Source organism: Pongo pygmaeus, chromosome 1 (genome assembly GCF_028885625.2).
Source record: "Pongo pygmaeus isolate AG05252 chromosome 1, NHGRI_mPonPyg2-v2.0_pri, whole genome shotgun sequence".
NCBI classification, from domain to species: Eukaryota; Metazoa; Chordata; class Mammalia; order Primates; family Hominidae; genus Pongo; species Pongo pygmaeus.
The window spans coordinates 131,344,542-131,365,529 of NC_072373.2; the positions used below are offsets into that span (position 1 = coordinate 131,344,542).

At 35.0% G+C, this 20,988-nt stretch overlaps 1 protein-coding gene across 1 annotated transcript in view; it reads right to left on the reverse strand.

Moving 5' to 3' along the window:
* SNX7 (sorting nexin 7) overlaps window positions 1-20,988 on the reverse strand; it is a 102,476-nt gene that overhangs the window by 58,094 nt on the left and 23,394 nt on the right. The window contains exons 2-6 of the mRNA XM_054449080.2: window positions 16,728-16,910; window positions 10,635-10,745; window positions 10,122-10,286; window positions 6,043-6,241; window positions 2,857-3,056 (exon numbers count right to left, since the gene is read on the reverse strand). Of these exons, the coding sequence (XP_054305055.1) occupies window positions 2,857-3,056; window positions 6,043-6,241; window positions 10,122-10,286; window positions 10,635-10,745; window positions 16,728-16,910 (858 nt within the window). The remainder of the gene's footprint in view (window positions 1-2,856; window positions 3,057-6,042; window positions 6,242-10,121; window positions 10,287-10,634; window positions 10,746-16,727; window positions 16,911-20,988) is intronic.

Sequence of the window (20,988 nt, forward strand, 5' to 3'; positions counted from 1 at the left end):
ATATATTTCAGAATATAAATAGCATCTCTTCCCCAAGCCATCAGTCATTTGGGGATACAATACATTTTAAAAGTTGTGGTTTTCTTTGTTAATCTCTAAAAACTAAACTGAAAGCAAGTATTTAAGAGGGTTTTTTTTCCTATAAATGTTTTATTAGTTTTCCTAATGCACATTTTACCCATTTAAGCATTGTACATATGTACTACATTTGATGGAATCCGCATGTATAATTCTTCAAAAATAGTAAAGAGCAAAACAAACAAAAAATAGTAGAAGCACTGGAGAAATACACTATGGCATAAACTAGTTATGGGTGGGATGTCACATGGACCATATCTACACTCTGTGGCAACCTTCTTATCTGACTCCAAAGGATCAGATAATCAAACAGGAAATTATGGTAGGGAATCAGAAAACTGAAGTATGCATTCATAGCCTAAGCATTTTATTTTAGCTCAAAATATAAAATATTCATCAGTTAGCCAAGCTTTGGATGAGAGATCATAGCCTCCTCTTTGATAGTTTCATCTTGTTTTCTTGATTTCATGTTTCAGAGTTTTTAAACTTAAACCACCCACGTGAAGAAATTTGAGTGCAGAATTCAACTACATCTTTCATTTTTGCCGAACTTTTACAATGTCTTTAAGTGATTCACATTTCTTCCAAGACATGTAACTTAGACTTTATGGACACAAGGACTCTTTTTATTTGTACTCATCTTTTACTGGTTTTCACAATATTAAATAATGGCATTCTAATAAGAAGCACAAATGGCCTGAACAGGTTAAGGAAAAAATAAAATTAAGTTTGGACAAGCAAACAATTCAACCAGCTAGAGAAGTACAGGACATAAAAGAGAAGGGCCTTCTGGTGTTTTAAAGAAGAAGGAAAGAAACTAGACACAAATCAGTTACATGGAAGTCAAACAAGATGGCTCTACACTATTTAAATGATAACCAAAAAGCATTAAGTATCGAGAATCACCTAGTACAGTTTTGCACCTGGTGGAATGACTCTTAAGACATTCAAAGCAGGCCAGGCACAGTAGTTCACACCTATATCACATCTCAGCACTTTGGAAGATAGAGGTGGGAGGACCACTGGAGCCCAGGAGTTCGAGGCTGTAGTGAGCTATGATTATGCCTCTACACTCCAGCCTGTGCAACAGAGTGAGACCATGTCTCTTAAAAAAAAAAAAAAAAAAAAAAAAATTCAAAGGAAGCTAACATTTTTCCTAGTTGCAAAGAAGTCCATAGAAAATTCAACTAATACCTCAAATTCCCTTATATTTACCTCAATGTTTAAATGCCATTAATGTCAAGAAAGCTCTTCCTTTCTTTGACCAAAATGACTCACTCTCTAATTCAGTCCTATTTATTTAAGGTCCATTTCAAAAAAGATGAAGCACTGGTTTTCATATGCACAAATACATTTTAAGTAAAAGGTTGCTTCAGAGGACAACTGGTGAAAATTACATGAAATTAATCATTTTTATGGAAGGATTACTTTTCATTACTTTAGCTGAAATTGAAGAGAATGTTCCAATATCAAACAGAACAAGAAATGCAATATAAGTACTACTTATTATACCCTAGGCTTCTAAAAATTAATTCAATCAAACGAGGACCTATAAAATAATTCTAATTTTTCCATACCATTAATAATGTAATACTTCAATTACATAATTTCCATCTTGATATAATATAGGAGAAAACACTAATTAATGGAACAGAACATAAAAATCCGATCTTCTTGAAGATTTACACAAGGGGGTGACCCCAATAATGACGTGAAACCAAAGGATGTAGCCAAGGAAATGGATAGAGAGAGGAAAGAGAATCATCAACAGTGAAACATCGAAGGCCTTTGGGAAGCAAGAAGCTTTGTTTACAGGAGGACTCCAACAAAGTTAAGTACAGCCGAAGCCTGAAATGTCTGTGCAATATTTAATGACTGTCAAAGGAAACCTAAACATGATCAACGAGAGAGGCAGATCTCATGCTGAAACACAAAGTGAGCTTTTCAGACTAAAACAAGGAAAAGTTTTTAATAAAGAAAAAAATTGAAAGGAATCCCTAGAAATCAAGGGTACATGTCCAAAGAAACCATGGTTCCAATTATAAAGAACGGAAAAAAGGAGCTGTATCTGAATGCAAGCTGATTCCTTTCCCCATCACCACCCTAAAACACTGAGGGTGCCAATTTGCCTGTGCAAAGTATTGTAGGCACAGAAAAATACTGGATGAAAAATATTAGCTTTGCAGATAGGATTGTTAAATTCCAAATATCTAGAAACCTTAACTTGAACTGAGGAAGTAGAATGCAAAACTTTGATATAAGAGGAATAAAAGCCTTTTCAAGTAGTGAAAGAAAAACATTTTAACTTGAAAGATTTCTTTTAAAAGCTACCAGAAGGCAGAACATCAAGATCCGACTCAAGTACTTTCTACATAATGGTACTAAATATATTGCTAAATCAAATGTACCTAGAAGCAGGAGAGCAGTTCTTTCATGAAAAGAAATCCCCAAAGCACCAAAAAATTTTAAAGTAAAATTTCATAAGGTTTGGAAAAACTAATCATATTCCCTATGTAAATTTTGATTGAGGATGCTTCAAATCTATGTATAATCTGATAAATTGTTGGTGTTGCTATTGAGTGTTCCTGCTTTTTAACAACGGATTCTTTCCTTCATCTATTTAGGCACACAGTGAACAAATATTTATTGAACATCTACATTCAAAACAACCTGCTAGGACAAAAAGATAGTGGTTTTAAAGAAAAGAAATATAGCTGCCTTTATAGAGCTTATAATCAGGTAAGGGACTGAGGCAAAATTAGAATTAGGTGTTCTTACCATTAACATTTCACTATAAAGCACATACTCATGTACAACAGGAAGCAGGGCCTCTGAGAGTCCAGACATCCGCTTTTCAGTGGCCTTACAGCATCTGTCAATGCAGCTGGCAACATCCTTTAGAGTATCAACCAGATCCTCTTCTGACGCTGACCACAGAATATGAATTGGGCCATATTCTTTCATTTCATCAAAATATTCTTAAAAAAAAAAAAGAATAAGCTCTTCAATAAACAAAAGTTTTCAAAATACCTGTATCCTAGATAGTAGGAAAGGGCCTTATTTCTCTCACAGTGCACATGTTCTTACACAAGAACATAAGAAAACGGATATCATCCTTCATTAAATCAACCAGCCATCACAGTTTGCCCAGGTCAGTCTTTGAATGACTACTATCCAAGTGTAATCAATAATGACATACCTTTTCACTGTCAAAAATGTCTTGGCTTGAAAAATAAATTATATGACCATCATATCTATTATAGACTTCTGCCTACCACACAACTGTATCTGAGTGCCTCATAGGCAACATGCCCTGAAAAAAACTTAGCATCTTCTTTCTCCCCTTCTTCTGACTATATATTCTACTTAGTGGTAACTACTATCCATAAATCTAAGCAAAAAATTGGGAGGTTATCCTAGAATCATACTTACACAGAGCCAGTCAATCACCAGTTCCAAAACTTCTAGATCTTAAACTATCCATCTACCTATGTACTTATCTTCACTTCCACCACCATCAGCATCTCTAATCTGTACTGCTTCAAGGGTCTCCTATTCTCCCTCTATTTTTATCACAGTATAGAAACATTGACTCTTTGTAGCTAAATTAGAATTAGTTAAATTAAACCTTTATCATTAGTCCTCACCGTCTGCTTCTCCAGGTCCAATGTGAAATTCTCTCCCAAAGATTTTAACTCAAGACAAATTGCTTGTTCAGTCATGCATAACCCATGATTTCTCTTTACAAAAACATTTGCACATGTCCCTCTGCCTTGTCCTCTATTTCTATCACCTGACAAACTACTTCTAATCCTTTAAATTCCAGTTCAAATAAATCTCCTCTGATTCTGTTTCAAAGGATTCATAGATGCTTTGGCCCTCAATGAGCTTATCATAATTTTATACTTTCATTAAAGCATTATCCCACTGTATTATAGATGTCTCATAACTCAAATGCTCTTGGCCACATACTCCTTAAAGCAGGGACTGAGTCTTATTATTTTTCTATCTCAAACCCTTACATGTAATGAGTTCAATAAATATTTTCATATCAATGAAAGAATGCATACATGAGTAACCAAAGACCATTCAATGTTTGATACACTATGTATTCAAAAATTTTTGGATTTCATTTTAAAATGTGACTGTCTTTACAATTTTACATTTTTACTTTCACACTTAATTTTCAATGATGTACATAGCTTTTTGTGGTGGAAAATTTATAAGCAGTGACCATTTTTTGTCCACTATCCATATAAATACAATTAAATTATCTATATTTAACCATCTTACAGTTAACTCATTAGGATTTGCTGATATCTGTCATATTTCTCTAAACTATTAAAACTTTAAAAGTTTGTATTAAATAAAAAGTTTAAAAATATGAAATTTAAAAACAGTGGAGATACTAGTTGTTACCTAATGAACATTTAATCACCTCTATAATCCTCCCAAACTCCACCTTCCTGATCCTAGGCCTGTCTTTATGTTAAATAATGACCATACTGAACTAATTTCTAGAAAAGAAAATTTTCCACTCTCTTTTCTCAATTGAGTCAATTGAGAAATCTCAAATTTCTCATTTTCTCAATATATGTCAATGTCAGTCATTAAATCTGAACAATATTTATGTTTATATGCAAAGCTGCCCTAAAATTCTAAACTGCGCTTACATACCACTCAAATCACATCTGTGTGCAAACATTTAGTTAGCTGCGCTGTAATTTGTCTGTTAATATACATATTTCCCAACTAGACTGTGAGCTTAACAGGTACCATCTTAATTACTCTTTGATACTCATTGATAGTTTATAAAGCTCTTAACTACCAATAGTTTCCAGAGATCTCTTTGAATTGCCATACCACCTAACTATGCATCCAGATCTACTAAATAGAACTGGAATCACAGAACCTAGTTAAAATAATTCACTTATTCAGGTTAAAAAAAAAAAAGACAAATAATAAATGTAAGGGCAAACCAAGGAGGTTTAAAACAAATTATTATACTACATTCAGTCACTACAGTAATCTCATCAGGGGTCAATGCACGAAAAAAAGGTAGAAAAGGGGCAAAGTACGTGCAGTTATAATTTTTTTCTATATCTCTTTTTAAAACCAATCAATTCTTAATAAAGCACATTTTCCTACACCATTCCAAATCTTATGTTCATTCATGTTTTTTTTTCAATCACTGAAAAAATTTTAATTGAGTATTTATTACGTTTAAACACTGTCCGGATACTAGAAATAAAATATTTCCCAGCTTATCCTGATGGGCAGTACAGTTAAGTAGAGGTCAATTAACAAATAAGCCATCAACTTAGGAACTTTTGTTTGTCTTTATGTAATTCCTCATCTCTAATAACAAATTATATTAGGAAATTATTTGCTGACTCAGTTATCTATTTTTTAATGTAAGTAAATGCAATTAGAAAATTAGGGGAAAAAATCATCACGTGATCAGAATTAGAATTAGAAAAAATTCACCAACAATTCTGATTTATAAACTAAAAAGAAAATAGGAAAAGAGGCAGATTTTCCAATACGTAAATCTCTGCCATACTTCGAAAGGTTTAATACAGAGTATCTGTTTCCTCCAGAAAAAAATAATTACCAGAAAATATGAAAATCCTATTTCCTGAAACATTACTTCTTTGATTCTGAGCTCTGTTCCATGTTGAATACAAACAACCACATCCACAATCTTAAACTCGGGGCTTACTTTACCATTATTATCTATGAATGGGAAGTAGAGCAGCTAGTGATTGATAAAAGCGAAAACGGAGACTGGCCATAACTACCTTTGAAATCATTTAGGAATCAGAAATGTCCATCAGATGGCTAGGAATAAGCCACACTTTGAAGCTGACATTCTAACTGAATGTTGCTATAATATACCAACAAATGTGAAGATTCATCAGAAACTGAACAACTTTGAAATCACATTTCAGTAATTCTACTCACCCCTTTCTTCCTTATAAATTCTCTGAGATATTTTATCTATCAAATTTATTTTCTGGCTAAATAGTTCAATAAAGTTATTCATTTCCATGAACTCCTCTGGGCGGTTTTTAACTCCTCTCATTGAGGATGCAACAGCTCTGACTGTTTGCCCCATCCTGCTTAGCAAGCCAGGACCTTGCTTCTTGTGAGAAGAGAGTTCCTAGAAACAAAAAACAGTATTTCTAGTGAAACAAGTCTCAATATTCCGAGACTCAATACAAAAATAAACCTAATTAGGAGAATAAAATTAAGATAAAATGGTTTCATAGGCATCAATCTTTTTAATGTCAGCTTGAAGCAGATGAGCTTTATTAAGGTACAGTGTTTCCTCTAAGTGGCAGCCTCCTTAATAATATTCCCTTTCACAGTACTCATGTAAAACAGCTATATAGTCTTTCCTCAGACGTAAATCTTTAAAAGAACAGAGTTTAACAGACAGAATACTGCTCAATGAGATACTAGAGAAGATAAGGATAATATGACATACCATCTATATTTTATAACAGGAATTTAATGGAAAATGATTGAGAGAAGATTTCTCAGGGCCTAAGTTATACTCCGAAAAATAAAATTGGAAAACTTTATTAATTCTTTAGATGTAATAGTAGCTAACATTTATTTAGAGCTTAATACCTTCTGGGCACTATACTGATATTTTAATACACGTAATTCACCATAAACCTATGAGGTAGGTTTTATTATTTTCCTCATTTTACAGAAGAAAATAGAGGCACAAGAAAGTTAACTAACTTGCTCAAGATCCCAGAGCAGGCTGGCTGCAGTGGCTCACGTCCGTAATCCCAGCACTTTGGGAGGCTGAGGCGGGCAGATCACGAGGTCAGGAGATCGAGACCACCCTGGCTAACATGGTGAAACCCCGTCTCTACTAAAAATACAAAAAAATTAGCCTGGCATGGTGGCAGGTGCCTGTAGTCCCAGCTACTTGGGAGGCTGAGGCAGGAGAATGGTGTGAACTCAGGAGGCAGAGCTTGCAGTGAGCCGAGATCATGTCACTGCACTCCAGCCTGAGCCACAGAGCGAGACTCTGTCTCAAAAAAAAAAAAAAAAAAAAAAAAAATCCCAGAGCAATTAAGTGGTAGAGCAAGAACTGGAATCCTAGAAGTCTGATTCCAGAGGCTACATTATTAAGCACCAACTTGCTCTGCCCACTTAAAGTCATTAGGATGGTTTGTAAATAGATACTACCTGAACATAGCACTTCAACCAAATGAAGTGGGTAAACTGTGACACCACCTTCACCAGCTGGCTGTCTACAGAGAAAACTTTTTTTTTTTTTTTTGAGATGGAGTCTTGCTCTTTCCCCCAGGCCAGACTGCAGTGGCACAATCTCGGCTCACTGCAAGCTCCGCCTCCCGGGTTCATGCCATTCTCCTGCCTCAGCCTCCTGAGTAGCTGGGATTACAGGCGCCCCCCACCGCGCCCGGCTAATTTTTTCTATTTTTAGTAGAGACGGAGTTTCACCGTGTTAGCTAAGATGGTCTGCATCTCCTGACCTTGTGATCCGCCCGCCTCGGCCTCCCAAAGTGCTGGGATTACAGGCGTGAGCCACCGTGCCCAGCCGAGAAAACTTTTAATAACACACGAAACTAGTTATTTCATACTTAACCTAGAAGGGACAACTATAGACTTCCAAAATAGATAGAAAAAATCCTATAAAAGAATATACTACACAGAAACATATCCCTTGAGAAGTATGGTGTAAGTTAAAAGAACAAATAAAAACAAAAAAGGACAAGGGATTCTAATCATCGTTGTGGCCCTTGTTGAAACACAAGCTTGGGATCAAATAAAATATGTGATCAAATAAAATACTGCTGACTACCTAATCTACAGATAAAAATATTATATATTATTTACCCAAATATTAAATAACACATTGTCTATCTTCCTTCAGGTTTTCGTTCCTGAATATCTTGCAGAAAATAATACATACAAAGTAAACTTGTTTACTTCCAATTCAGTGTGATTTCTTTTGTGCCAATAATAACAGATGCCATCCTTGACCAGGCAACACATCCATCCAAGAGTGCTACAGCCTCATTTGATAGAGTAAACATTATCAGAGACAGCTCACGTCACAACTGGCAAGCTATTACTGAAACTGTTGACTGTAGAGAATATTTCTAACAGCTTCTAAGGTTCTGAAGTCAGGCCACATATTCATTTCACGTAAGTCACAAAGGGCTTCCATAGAGCAGGACTATCTGTCAAGATTGAAATGAACCACTTTTTAGCTTCTACCACTGGCAACAACTGAGAGATATAAAACTCAACATTTGCCAGTAACTGTTTAATATTGACCCTTTGTCCTGTTTGTTATCTTTCTTGCTGAGTTATAGCTTTATAGAATAAAAGAAAAAACAAGTAGAATGGATAAGGTTTCTGTATTAAAAATTAGGCACTCCCCCACTTAGATAATTAAAGGAAAAGTAAGGAGATTATATTATCTATCTGTCTGTCTGTCCGTCCGTCCATCCGTCCGTCCGTCCATCCGTCCGTCCGTCCATCCATCCATCCATCCATCTCCATTCATCCATCTACCCATTTAATAAGGACTTTTATCCTAACTTAAAAAGCCCTGATCCATTATTACTCAAAATAAAGTAGACCCTTGAACAACACAGGTGTGAGCTGAGCAGGTCCACATATGTGGACTTTCTTCAATAAATATATTGGAAAATTTTTTGAAGATTTGCGACAATTAAAAAAAACTCACAAACCATAGTCCAAAAATGTAGAAAAAACTGAGAGAAAGGTATGTCATGAATCCACAAAATATATGTGGATACTAGTCTATCATTTACTACCCTAAAATGTATATAAATCTATTACAAAAAGTTAAAATTTATCAAAACGTATGCACATATTCTGACTCACATGCCACCATTTGCAGCTGAGAGAAATGTAAACAAACATAAAGATGCAGTATTAAATCAAAACTGCTTAAAATTAACTACAGTACACACTGTACTATTGTACTATTTTTGTAGCCCTCCTGTTGCTATTTGTGGCAAGCTCAAGCGTTGTGAATATCTGCTTAAAATGCCATGTGACGCTGATCATCTCCGTGTTAGTAGTTCATCTCTCCAGTAAATTGGGTATAGCAGTAAAAAGTGATCTCTTGTGGTTCCCATGTATTTTTTTTATTGTGTTTAGTGCAGTACTATAAACCTGAAATAATACCATGGGACCCATATGAAGTGCCACTAGTGATGCTGGAAATGTTCCCAAGAAGCCAAGAAAAGTCACGTCATTACAAAAAAAGTTGAATTGCTTGCTAAACACCATAGACTGAGGTCTGCCACTGTCATTGCCCTCCATTTCAGACCGACAATTCATCTTGTAAACAGACAACATAAACTTATGGTATCAATAAATACAGTAGAATACTGTTAGTATATTTTGTCTTCCTTAGGATTTTCTTAAATAACATTTTCTTTTCTCTAGGTTACTTTATTGCAAAAAATACAGTATATAATACACAAAAGGTATACATATGTGTTAACCAACTGTTTGTTACAGTTAAGGCTTCCAATCAACAGGAGGCTACTAGTAGTTAAGTTTCTGGGAAATTAAAAGTTACACATGGATTTTCAATTTCATAAGGGGTTGGTTTCCCTAACCGCCATGTTGTTCAAGGATCAACTATAGTGTCAATGAAAGAAATATATTTATACCTGTTCAGTATTTGCTATTTATGCAAGAAGCACCCTGACATTAAAACATTAGAGAGACAGAAAGAGAGAGAGAGAGAGAGAGAGAGAGTGTGTGTGTGTGTGTGTGTGTGTGTGTGTATATATATATACACACACATGGAGAAGATACAAGATTTCTGTAATATTTATATGTAGATTTGACACAGGGTTATATCTGAAGGATAACTCTCCAGTGTTTCTGAAAAATTCCATCTCAATTCAAGTACACCACTGCGTGATTTGTAATGAAACAAGAGGAAGAATACAATCTACTATAGATACAGACACCCAAAGATTATATGAGTATAAATAAAAATCCTTTACCCAAGCTTGTGCAGTGAGAAAAATTTTGAAGTCTTCATTAAATGTTAAAGTTGGATGATCAGCAATTCGGTTCAAAAATTTATGTAAAGCCTTCCTGCGTGTCTCAATGAAGTCATCGTTAAAGCGTTCCACCATTCCTTTTACTATAAACTTTTCTGGCAATGGCTAAGGCAAAAAAAATTAAAAAGGTATTCAAGTATTATTAGCCATAGGTTTATAAGCAATTCTACGCTTTCCCTTTTTGGAAGACTAGTTGAACATCGGATCATTTCTTATTAAAATAATTTTTAAAAATTCACAATGTTAGAACCAAAAATGAGAAATCATAATATATTATGAAGAGTTTTTTTTTTTTTTAAAGTGTACACTGATTGAAACATTTAGAAATCAATATTATTCCTAAGATAAATGAATTACAGTGAACTTAAGGTCTGAAATTAGGTTTTAGGCATTCAAAAAGACTCAACAGAAAACTGGTAGCTATTCTATGAAAAAAAAATTTTGCAAACTTACTGGAATAATCAGAGTGGGGTGTGCTTCTTCCAGTTTTCCCTTCAACCAAAGGAAATCTTGATACCGTCTCCTAACTTCAAATTCACTGGAGTCAAATTCCCCACGAGATGTCTGAAGAAAGTAAGAGAAAATAACAGCACATGCAATATAAGACAGAAGAAACTTGCCTAATGTTATTTTAGACATTGTGAAATAAATGGGTCTCTAAGAAAAATTAACAAATCCTAATTATTCAGTGTTTGTCAGCCTGTAATTTTTTTTTCTTTTTTGTCATCTATTCATGTAGCAGATGAAATAAAGCAAACTTTCTGGTATTTCCAGAAAGAAAGCAAATATCATACTTAAATTTAAAATCCAAACTGAAAAATCTGTCTTACAACAACCATCTGCCTTCCACAAGATTTTAACTACTATTATCTTTGGCATGACTTTCTCACTAACAAGCAAGTGTGTTCTGAATTTAGGTTTCAAATATATTTCTTTTCTCAAGATGATCAGAATTCAGAATTTGAGGAAAGTCCTATTTTTGCAATTTGGAAAATAACCTGAATGTAACTGAGAAAAATGTTTTCTTGGAATTTGCTCAAATGAATTGCTGTGCTAGGATTTGCTTTTGGTATATGAAAATTCTAACATTTTAGAGTGATTTTACCACTGTTTAAAAAGAAGTAATTAATAGACATTTGATGTGAAAAGAAAATCTTCCTGTCATTTCTCAAAGAATTTTATTTTGGGTTATATGCCTAAACTCCTAAAAATTAAGCAAATACATTAAAATATCTGTTCTCAACAAACCAAAAATCCATGCCAACACATGTGACAAGAAGAACATGGGTACAATATCAACCTCATTTCTATTGCCTGAGTCCCAAGCCAAAGACAAAAATATGAGTTATCTAATGCACACTCACCTCTCATAGGAAAACAGTCACTCACACCAGTACCTTATTTAACTGAATTTTTGCATATTAAAAATTACATGCAGTAATATTTAGGTTGAATTTTCCTGCAGAAGTAAACATGGAATAACACATTGCATATATATTTCACACTCACCAGAAATATCAATCACCCACACAGATGTACACAATTGTAAATTAAACAGTCCAAGTCATAAGATGCAATCTTCATTGTCATAAAATAAGGTCCATGAAAGCTATACTTTCCAAAGTTTATTCTCTTAAAATGAATGTTTAGAATATTATACAATGTATCTTTGTACAACGTTCCCTTTATAATGGGAAAAAGTGGGAGCAAATGAAATGCACAAATCTAAAAAACTAAATGTTCACAAAACACTACAAAATTTTAACTATTATACCACATGGTACATGATATGGAAATGGTAAAAACAGGAAACTAAATCAAGTACCAGCACAGTTTAATAATATACACTGGTTGGTGTATGTCCATATGCAAATAGATGCATGCACACATACATATGCACCCAAAACATGGTTTAGAGTAACTCATTAAAAAATATTACTGAGCATCTCCTTGTACCGGGTACATATGTACAGGTCCACTACCAATTTCTAAGAATATAAATTGCCATAACGAACAATGAAGCACTCAAAAGAAAAAAGCCAGCAGTTAAAATAAGATTGAGCTGTATATGTCTTCAAGAATATCCAACATTTTATGTAAGCATAAAACAATCTAGTATAAATTCCAGTAAGAAGATATAAAATCAAGTCAAATAATTGGTTCGGTCTATCCTCATCACTCTGTCACTGACTCAAAAGAATTCTCTAATGTAGTACAACAGAAGAAGAAAACAGAGGATAAGTGCAAGCAACGAGAAGAATATGTTATTTCTTCCTACTGTAAGATTTCATTCTTCTCTTGAAGGGCTGTAAGAGATACATATGTAGGAATATGATAAGGAAAACAGTCATTATCAGCAGGGTTTGGAACAAGACTATTTTCCCTACAGCAAGGATTAGAATCATTGTCCCTTCTAAAGTGGACAAATTTGATCATTATAAGATGCTGCAGTGGCTCACGCCTGTAATCCCAGCATTTTGGGAGGTCGAGGCAGGCAGATCACGAGACCAGGAGTTCAAGACCAGCCTGACCAACATGGTGAAACCCCGTCTTTACTAAAAATACAAAAATTAGCCGGACGTAGTGGCGAGCACCTGTAATCTCAGCTACTCAGGAGGCTAAGGCAAGAGAATCGCTTGAACCTAGGAGGCGGAGGTTGCAATGAGCCAAGATCACACCACTGTACTCTACCCTGGGTGACAGAGCGAGACTCTGTCTTGAAAAAAGAAAAAAAGAAAAAAGACGCACAAAAGCTTCCAAACCAAAGCTTCCAAACTGTAGAACTATCTGGGTTTGATAACATATATCCAACTTAGAAATATCATGTATTTCATAAAGTGCATTTGGAGTACAAATAATGCTTCTAACATAGAACACAGTTTTCTATGGAAGCAACATTGAAAATGCTGGCCAATTTTTCATGTTTGACCATAAAAGCTTGGGTACTTGAAGTTTAGTACTAATGAACTCGTGTGATCTCTACCCCCAAATGCATTTATTCCAAAAATACCAACCTTCGGTCAAGTGTGAACAGTTATTCTAAACTCACTATTTAGAAAACTTTTTTTGAGGGAAAATGAAACCTAATAGTCAGTTCAGCCAATCAAGAATATAGCTTAACTCCTAACTATACAGTGACAGGCATTTATAGTTTTGTTTTCACAAAGAGAAAGTGGAAGGAAAGTATCTTGTTAAATCTCTTCATTCTTACTCTTATATGTACTAAGAGAACATACATCTCTAGATCTCCAAAAGAGAAAATACTTCTTTATAACAGTCACTTAAAATATGCTAACCTAGACAACAAAGGGTAATTTCTCATAAAAAGAACAGATGCCACAAATGTGGTCTTCCCGATACAATCATTTACAGATGGATCATTCTTAAGTACTCCTAAATAGGTGATTGTACACGTACATATGTGTATATTCATTTATGCTTACAATCCTTAGTATCCATGAATATAAATATTTATAAAACCAAGATTTTCCCAGGAAAGCCATCTTTCAACTTCCAAATTAGATGGTGTATCCCATGCTCATAATATCCAATATTTTTCCTTCAAAATATTTATAACTATAAATAAATAACTTAGTATATGATATGGTTTGGCTGTGTCCCCATCCAAATCTCATCTTGAATTGTAATAATCCCCATGTGTCAAGGGCGGGGCCAGGTGAAGATAACTGAAGCATAGGGGCAGTTCCCCCATACTGTTTTCATGGTAGTGAATAAGGCTCATGATATCTGATGGTTTTATAAATGCGGGTTTCCCTGCACAAGCTCTCTCCTGCTTGCTGCCATGTCTTGCTTCCCCCTTGCTTTCTGCCATGATTGTGAGCCCCCTAGTCCAGCCATGTGGAACTGTGAGTCAATTAAATGTCCCTCCTTTATAAATTACCCAGTACTGGGGATGTCTTTATTACCAACATGAGAACAAACTAACACAGTACAAAATTAATTATTTAATATCATCATATGCAAACACCCCTTCCTCAGAGAGAAAACACCAGGAAAGTAGAAAGTTCCTTTTGTCATACCTATCCTGATCACTGACATATTCTTAATATATAAGCACAATACTTGGGACAAAGGGGGTACTCAATAAAAGCTTGTAGAATAAATAAGTAAATGATAATAAGAAAAGACTATTTGATAACATGATCTACCTGTACTATTTATATATTTGTATCTCTAATATATATTTCTGTATATATAGACATAGTCTATATACTAGTAATAAGAAATAGAACAAAGGAAGTCAGTTTATAATAGTGAAACTGAAAGTTTACCACATCCATACCTAAATGCACAAAAATATAATAGAAAAAATGTATACTATGAAAGTAAACTGTTTGGATTTAAATCTCAGCTCAGCTAATTACAATGTTGTGTAACCTTTAACAAGCTACTAAGTTTCAGTGTCCTCATGCATGAAATGGGGGTAAATCATAATATCTGTGTTTGAGGATTACTGTGAACCTTAATGAGTTAACATGTAGAAACTGGTTAGAATATTACCTGGCACAAAGCAGTCACACAGTAAATGTTTGCTAGTTTACACGCTTTAATATTATTATTACTACTACTATTACTACAAGACCAGTCCATTTAAAGTATGTGTAAACAGGAAAACTCAGAAGAACAGTATGTCCATGATCAGAATGAGACTCATAAGGTGCCTTTTGAAAGAGTGTCTTTCTGAGAGACGCAAATGATGGAAAAATAATTCAGTTTCACAAATTATTTGCTAGAATGGATAATGACAATAGATAATTATAACAGTATTAATAGAAGAAATTTGGCTCTACTCTAGCAGTATGCCTGTATTAACATATTCCATTTTCATAAAGACCTTATAAGGTTAGTACTGTTATCCTATTTACAAACAAGAAAACTAATATAGAGAGGTTAATTAAATTGTCCAAGTCACATAGCAAGGAAGGAGAGAAATCAAGATTCAACTCCATGTTGTCTTGCTCTACCACATCTTGATATAGCTAAGATAATTCCTTCATTCATTCATCAACAAAATAAATAGTTTACTTCTTATGTCCTAAGATTTGTGTTTGGAATTATGGATAACTTAAAATATAGTTACCTTCCTTGAGAAACTCACAAACTCACTGAGAATAAATACAAATAAACATCTATTCACATACAGGTAGATGGCAATTACTGAACACTTATCGTGTGTTAGGCACTTTACTAAGTGGGGTGTGCACTGATTACTTATTCTACTGCAACCCTACAGAAGTGAGTTCTATTATCTCAGTTTTATCGATTTAAAAAAACAGCTTAGTTGGATTAAATATATGCTTTTGATGTTTTGCTATATTGACTCTTATGTTTTACATTCCTTAAGAGTTCAATAGAACAGTATGAGAAAACAGAGGAAGAATAACTATTTCAGCCAGGGGACAGTAACAACTAGAGAAGCCTTCACAGGCATCTAACATTTTGAGTTGTATATTGAAAACTAAACATGACTTCTTCTGTCTAAGAAGGGGATGGACACAGCAAACAGAAGGAAAACTATATACAGTTATGAGAGCAAGAGATCCCCTAAATATTCAGAAAACAGAAGCAGCTCTACATGAGTGGACAGCAAGGGTACTGAATGTGAGGTGTAACAAATAAGTCTTATATGGTAAGTGGGCACCAGACTGAGAAGCCTCTTTATATGTCATACAAGAAAGTCTGCACTTTGCTCCGCCTGAAATAAGGGGTCAAGAAAGGATTTTAAGAATTCGAGTGAAGAAATAAGACATATATATATATATTCAGGAAACAAAACTAATAGCAGTGTGGCAGTTTCATTGGAAGAAGTGATTATAGGAACATAGTTCAGAACTTTTTCTGCTAAAAAAAGAGATGTACTTTTACATTTATGAAATATAAAAGTCTAGGGTGAGGCTTCATAAAATATTATAAAGAGAATTATTTAAAAATGCTATTAAATAAAGGACTTAAAATACAGATTATACTAGGTGGTTGCTTAATTGTGTCTGAGGTAAACTGTCTTTGTAGCGCTTTGCCCTACCATTAAAGAGATCTGTGTTCTAGATCTACTTTGCCCTTGAATTATTGCACACATAACAGTATCTCATACATGAGACAAAGTGGCCACCTGCCCCACTTTGAAAAACAAATGGTACCATATATAATCTTCCAAAGAAATCTGAATACATAATATTGCGAACAGTTTAAGCATTTTCTTTTTTTATTAACAACTTGAGGCCCATCTTTTCTAAAGGTATTTGTTAATACTTTTTTTAAACTAAAAACCTAGATATTCTTATTCTAAGAAGTATAGCTGCTATAAAATGAGTGACTATTTCTCAAGTCAAGTTGAATTTCACTGACTTAATACAGAACAAGTGAAGGGCAGATAAGAAGCAATGTGTTAGCCAAAAGGTTTGAAAAAGTAAAAGTCAATTCAGCTAAGATCCTGGAATGTTGAGAATTATAATGAACAAGAGGTACTTACTTCCAAAGCTTCATAAAAAGCATCTATATTCAAGAAAATATTCATCCAATGTTTACCTTAGTAATAATCCTATACGTAATGAAAGTTTCTATTGTAGTAACGTGACTTTCAGGTTCATCAACTGTGATGAAGAGATCCTTTAAATCTGGTTCATCCTCAAACTTGATTTGATTTATCATTGATAAAGGGGATGTTGGCATCACAGGGCTGAAGGAGTTCATGTCCATCAATGAGGCATCCTAAGAAATAAAACATTCAAAAATTAGTATCAATAGACAAACTCTTCTATTTCTAGATGCTATCGATATTAATGAAATATAAGAACAAAAGGGATTATTGGATTTTTAGTTAAATGTGGTGTACTGAACATGTATTTTTACCTGTCTCCTCTTGAAAATCCCACCCAAAAGATGACAGTAAAGAAAGAAACAAACAAATGAAAAGTATAAACCCTCAAGGATTGCTATGGTTTGAATGTTTCTGTTCTCTCCAAATGTCATGTTGAAACTTAATCCCCAATGCAATAGTATTAAGAGGTGGAGCCTTTAAAGGTAAGTCATAAGGGTAGAGCCCTCATGAATGGTACTAGCCACCTTATAAGAGGGCTGTAGGGAACGACCTAGTGCCTCTCCTGCCCTTTCACCATCTGCCATGTGGGGACACAACAAAAAGACACCATCTTGGAAGCTGAGAGCATCCCTCGCCAGATGCCAAAACTGCCAGCATATTCATGTTGAACTTCCCAGCCTCCAGAACTGTGAGAAATCAATTTCTATTATTTATAAATTACCCAGTCTCAGATATTTTGTCACAGTAGCACTAACGGACTCAGACAAGAATAAGAAGAAAAAACTATAGTAAATGAAATGTGCCAACTGCTTTTTGGAAACTGGAGATCTGATCGTCAAGTGGTAACTAAAATAGCAGTGCAGAGAAAACTGAAAAGTAATCTAGAAGAGAACAGTAAACTAGGAAGAAGCAAGGATATTTATGATGTAGAATGCCAGAAAGGTTCAAGAATTGGAGGCACTAAGAACCTGTGGACATAAAGGTTGTGGCAGAGCAGAAACCAGATGATTGGTTATTAAGAAGATCTAATAAAACAAAAAACAGTTAGAACCTCAGATTCCCTCACCTACCCTAGGCAATCTGGTAACTTTCCCACCCCAATCTGGCAGAACACTGGAAGTCTACTTTCTGAAAGGTCTGAACTCGAGGGCATCCAGTAGGATAGGGAAGAGGTCCTATGAAAATACAGATATCAAGTGAAAGTCCTGTATACCAGACCAAAAGACATGCAACCCTGTTCACCTGGTCCCAAGAACGTTGGCAGGAAGGTGCAACCCCCACCCCATCATAGTCCATTCAGGCTGTTATTAAAGAAAAATACAATAAACTAGGTAGCTTACAAACAACAGAAATTTATTTCTCACAGTTCTAAACTAGGAAGTCTAAGATCAAGATGTCAGCAGATTCAGCATCTGGTGAGGGCCCACTTTACAGAACAGCTTCCTTTCACTATAATCTCACATGGTAAAAGGGGGGAGGGTCTCTCTGGGGTCTTTTATAAGGGCGCCAACCCTAATCATGAGAGCTCCACCCTCATGACCTAATCACCTCCCAAAGGCTCCACCTCCTACTATCATCAGCTTGGCAGTAGCATTTCTATGTATGAATTCTGGGTGGACACAAATATTCATACCACAGCACCCACCATAGTTGGAAGTTTCCTCTCTTAGCTGATCTTGGAGAAAAACTGACAACTGACAGTTGTAGTCGTCTAATGAATTAGTCAGGTCTCTGCATAACCACCCTACATCAAAGCCCCTGCCATGCATGCAGAATGTCTACTCTGCTTTTTATTATTTGGTGTAGGAACTACCAAACATCTAAACATGAGGTAAGGCTCTGATGTGAAATAAAGTCACAAACAAACCAAAACAGAAGATTAGAGGAAGCAGATAGAACAGAGCATAAACACTTTTAAAAAACCATGAAATACCAGAAAGATAAAATATTAAATCCATGAATGAAAGCATGCTGTTTTTAAAAAGAAAATTCAGAGAACAGCAACAACACCAACCAAAAAAGAGACTCATGAAAATTAAAATATGATAGCAATATAAAAATGCAACAGAAGGTTTGAAAATCAGAGCTCAAGAACTGTCCCATTATGTGAATCAAAAGAACAAGAGATGGAAAATGAGAAGATTTTTTAAAATGAAAGGATTCAGGCAGGCAGTGCCTGAATAAAAGGAATTCCAGAAAATGAGAAAGAAAAATATCCTTGACATAAAGTGTTTCCAGGTTGATAGTGCCTGTGAGGTCTCCCCAAAATGAACAGGACACTGGTTGGGTAGGTGGTAATCCTACAAACATCCATCACCATGACATTTCATAATACTAGAGATTTTTAAATTCCTGAAAGATTTAAGAAAGAATATAAGTAAAATAAAGGAGGAATCTTGGGAATCAGAATGGCATCAGAGTTCTTAAACGGTGATGCTGGAAACTACATGATAATAAACTAATGTCTTCAAATTTTTGAGAGAAGTATTTTCCACCTAGAATTATACATATCCAGGCAATTGTCATTCAAATATACAAGTAGAATAAAGCCATTTCAGACATAGAAGATTTCAAAAACTTACTTCCCATGTACCTATTATTTGGAAGTTCTTTACTTCTCCAAAATAAGGGAATATGCCAAGAAAGAAAAAATAGAATCTAAAAACAAGAGATACAACAGAAGACTAAGGTAAAGGGAATTCCCTGGAAAATAATGTTCTAGGTTGACAGTTTTGCAGCAAACCTAGAGAACAGCCCATATATACTGGACCAGGAAAATAAATATCCAGGGTGTCAAGGAGACGACAGGGAGAAAGAATAAAGGAAGTGAGGGAGGGAGGAAGGAAAAGGAGATGGTGAAAAACAGAACAAGAAAGGGGAGTAAGCAAAGGAGGAAAGGAAAAAGAGAAGGTGAGAGAGAAAAACAAGGAAGAAAGGAAATTAAAAAAGGAAGTGAAAGGAGGACAAAAAAAGGAAGAAAAGAAAACTGATAGAATAATGACATAAATGTGACAGGAAGCATGCCTATGTTAGACCTGTAGATAAATTACAACTGGTACAAGAAAGTTAAGGAGAGAGAAAGCAAAAGAGAGAAAAGCAGGGATGAGAAAACTTTTACTTATTGAGAGTAAGCTAGAAACATGTTGCCCCATTATTCCTAAATAGGTCTGTGTGTATTTTCAGAAAACAAGAACACTCTCCTATATAACCATAGTACCGATACAGGTATTTGAATCGGGAAATTAGCACTGACACAATACAACAGTCTAATCCACAGACCCTTTTGAATTTCTCTGTCCCAAAAATATCTTAAAAAGAAAATGTTCTTCCCCTCTGGTACAGAACTAAATCCAGGTTCATCTGTTACATTTAACTGTTATATCTCTGGTCCCCTTCAATCTGGAACCATTTCTCATCTTTCACTTTCTATTATGGTATAGACCTATTTGAAGCTATTTTATAGGCAATGTTTCCTTTTCTCAAATATATACATATGTTTTTCTCTCTCCCATCATCTTAATTTATCACCATTTTAAGGTAGATCCAGGTTTAAGAAAAAAATCATTTTTATTCACAGCCAAGCCATATAGTGAAATTATGATTACATTTTCATTTTTCTACTGCCTTAAAAAATATCTTACAGTGATAAGGTCTTGCTATGTTGCCCTGGCTGGTATCAAACTCCTGGCTTCAAACAATCCTCCTGCCTTGGCCTGTGACAAGGTTTGGTTGTGTCCCCACCCAAATCTTATCTTGAATTGTAACTCCCACAATTCCCATGTGTCATGGGAGGAAACTGGTGGGAAACAATTGAATCATGGGGGCGGGTCCTTCCCATGCTGTTCTCCTGATAGTGAATAAGTCTCATGAGATTGTTTAAAAATGGGAGTTTCCCTTCACAAGTTCTTTTGGCCTGCTGCCATCCACATAAGATGTGACTTACTCCTCCTTGCTTTCCACCATGATTGCGATGCTTCCCCAGCCACGTGGAATTGTAAGTCATTAAACCCTTTTTCCTATATAAATTGCCTGGTCTCAGGTATGTCTTTATCAGCAGCATGAAAATGGACTAACAGTAAATTGGTACTGAGAGTGGGGCACTGCTGAAAAGATACCTGAAAATGTGGAAGCAACTTTGGAATTGGACAACAGGTAGAGGGTGGAACAGTTTGGAGGGCTCAGATGAAAACAGGAAAACGTGGGAGAGTTTGGAACTCCCTAGAGACTTGTTCAATGACTTTGACTAAA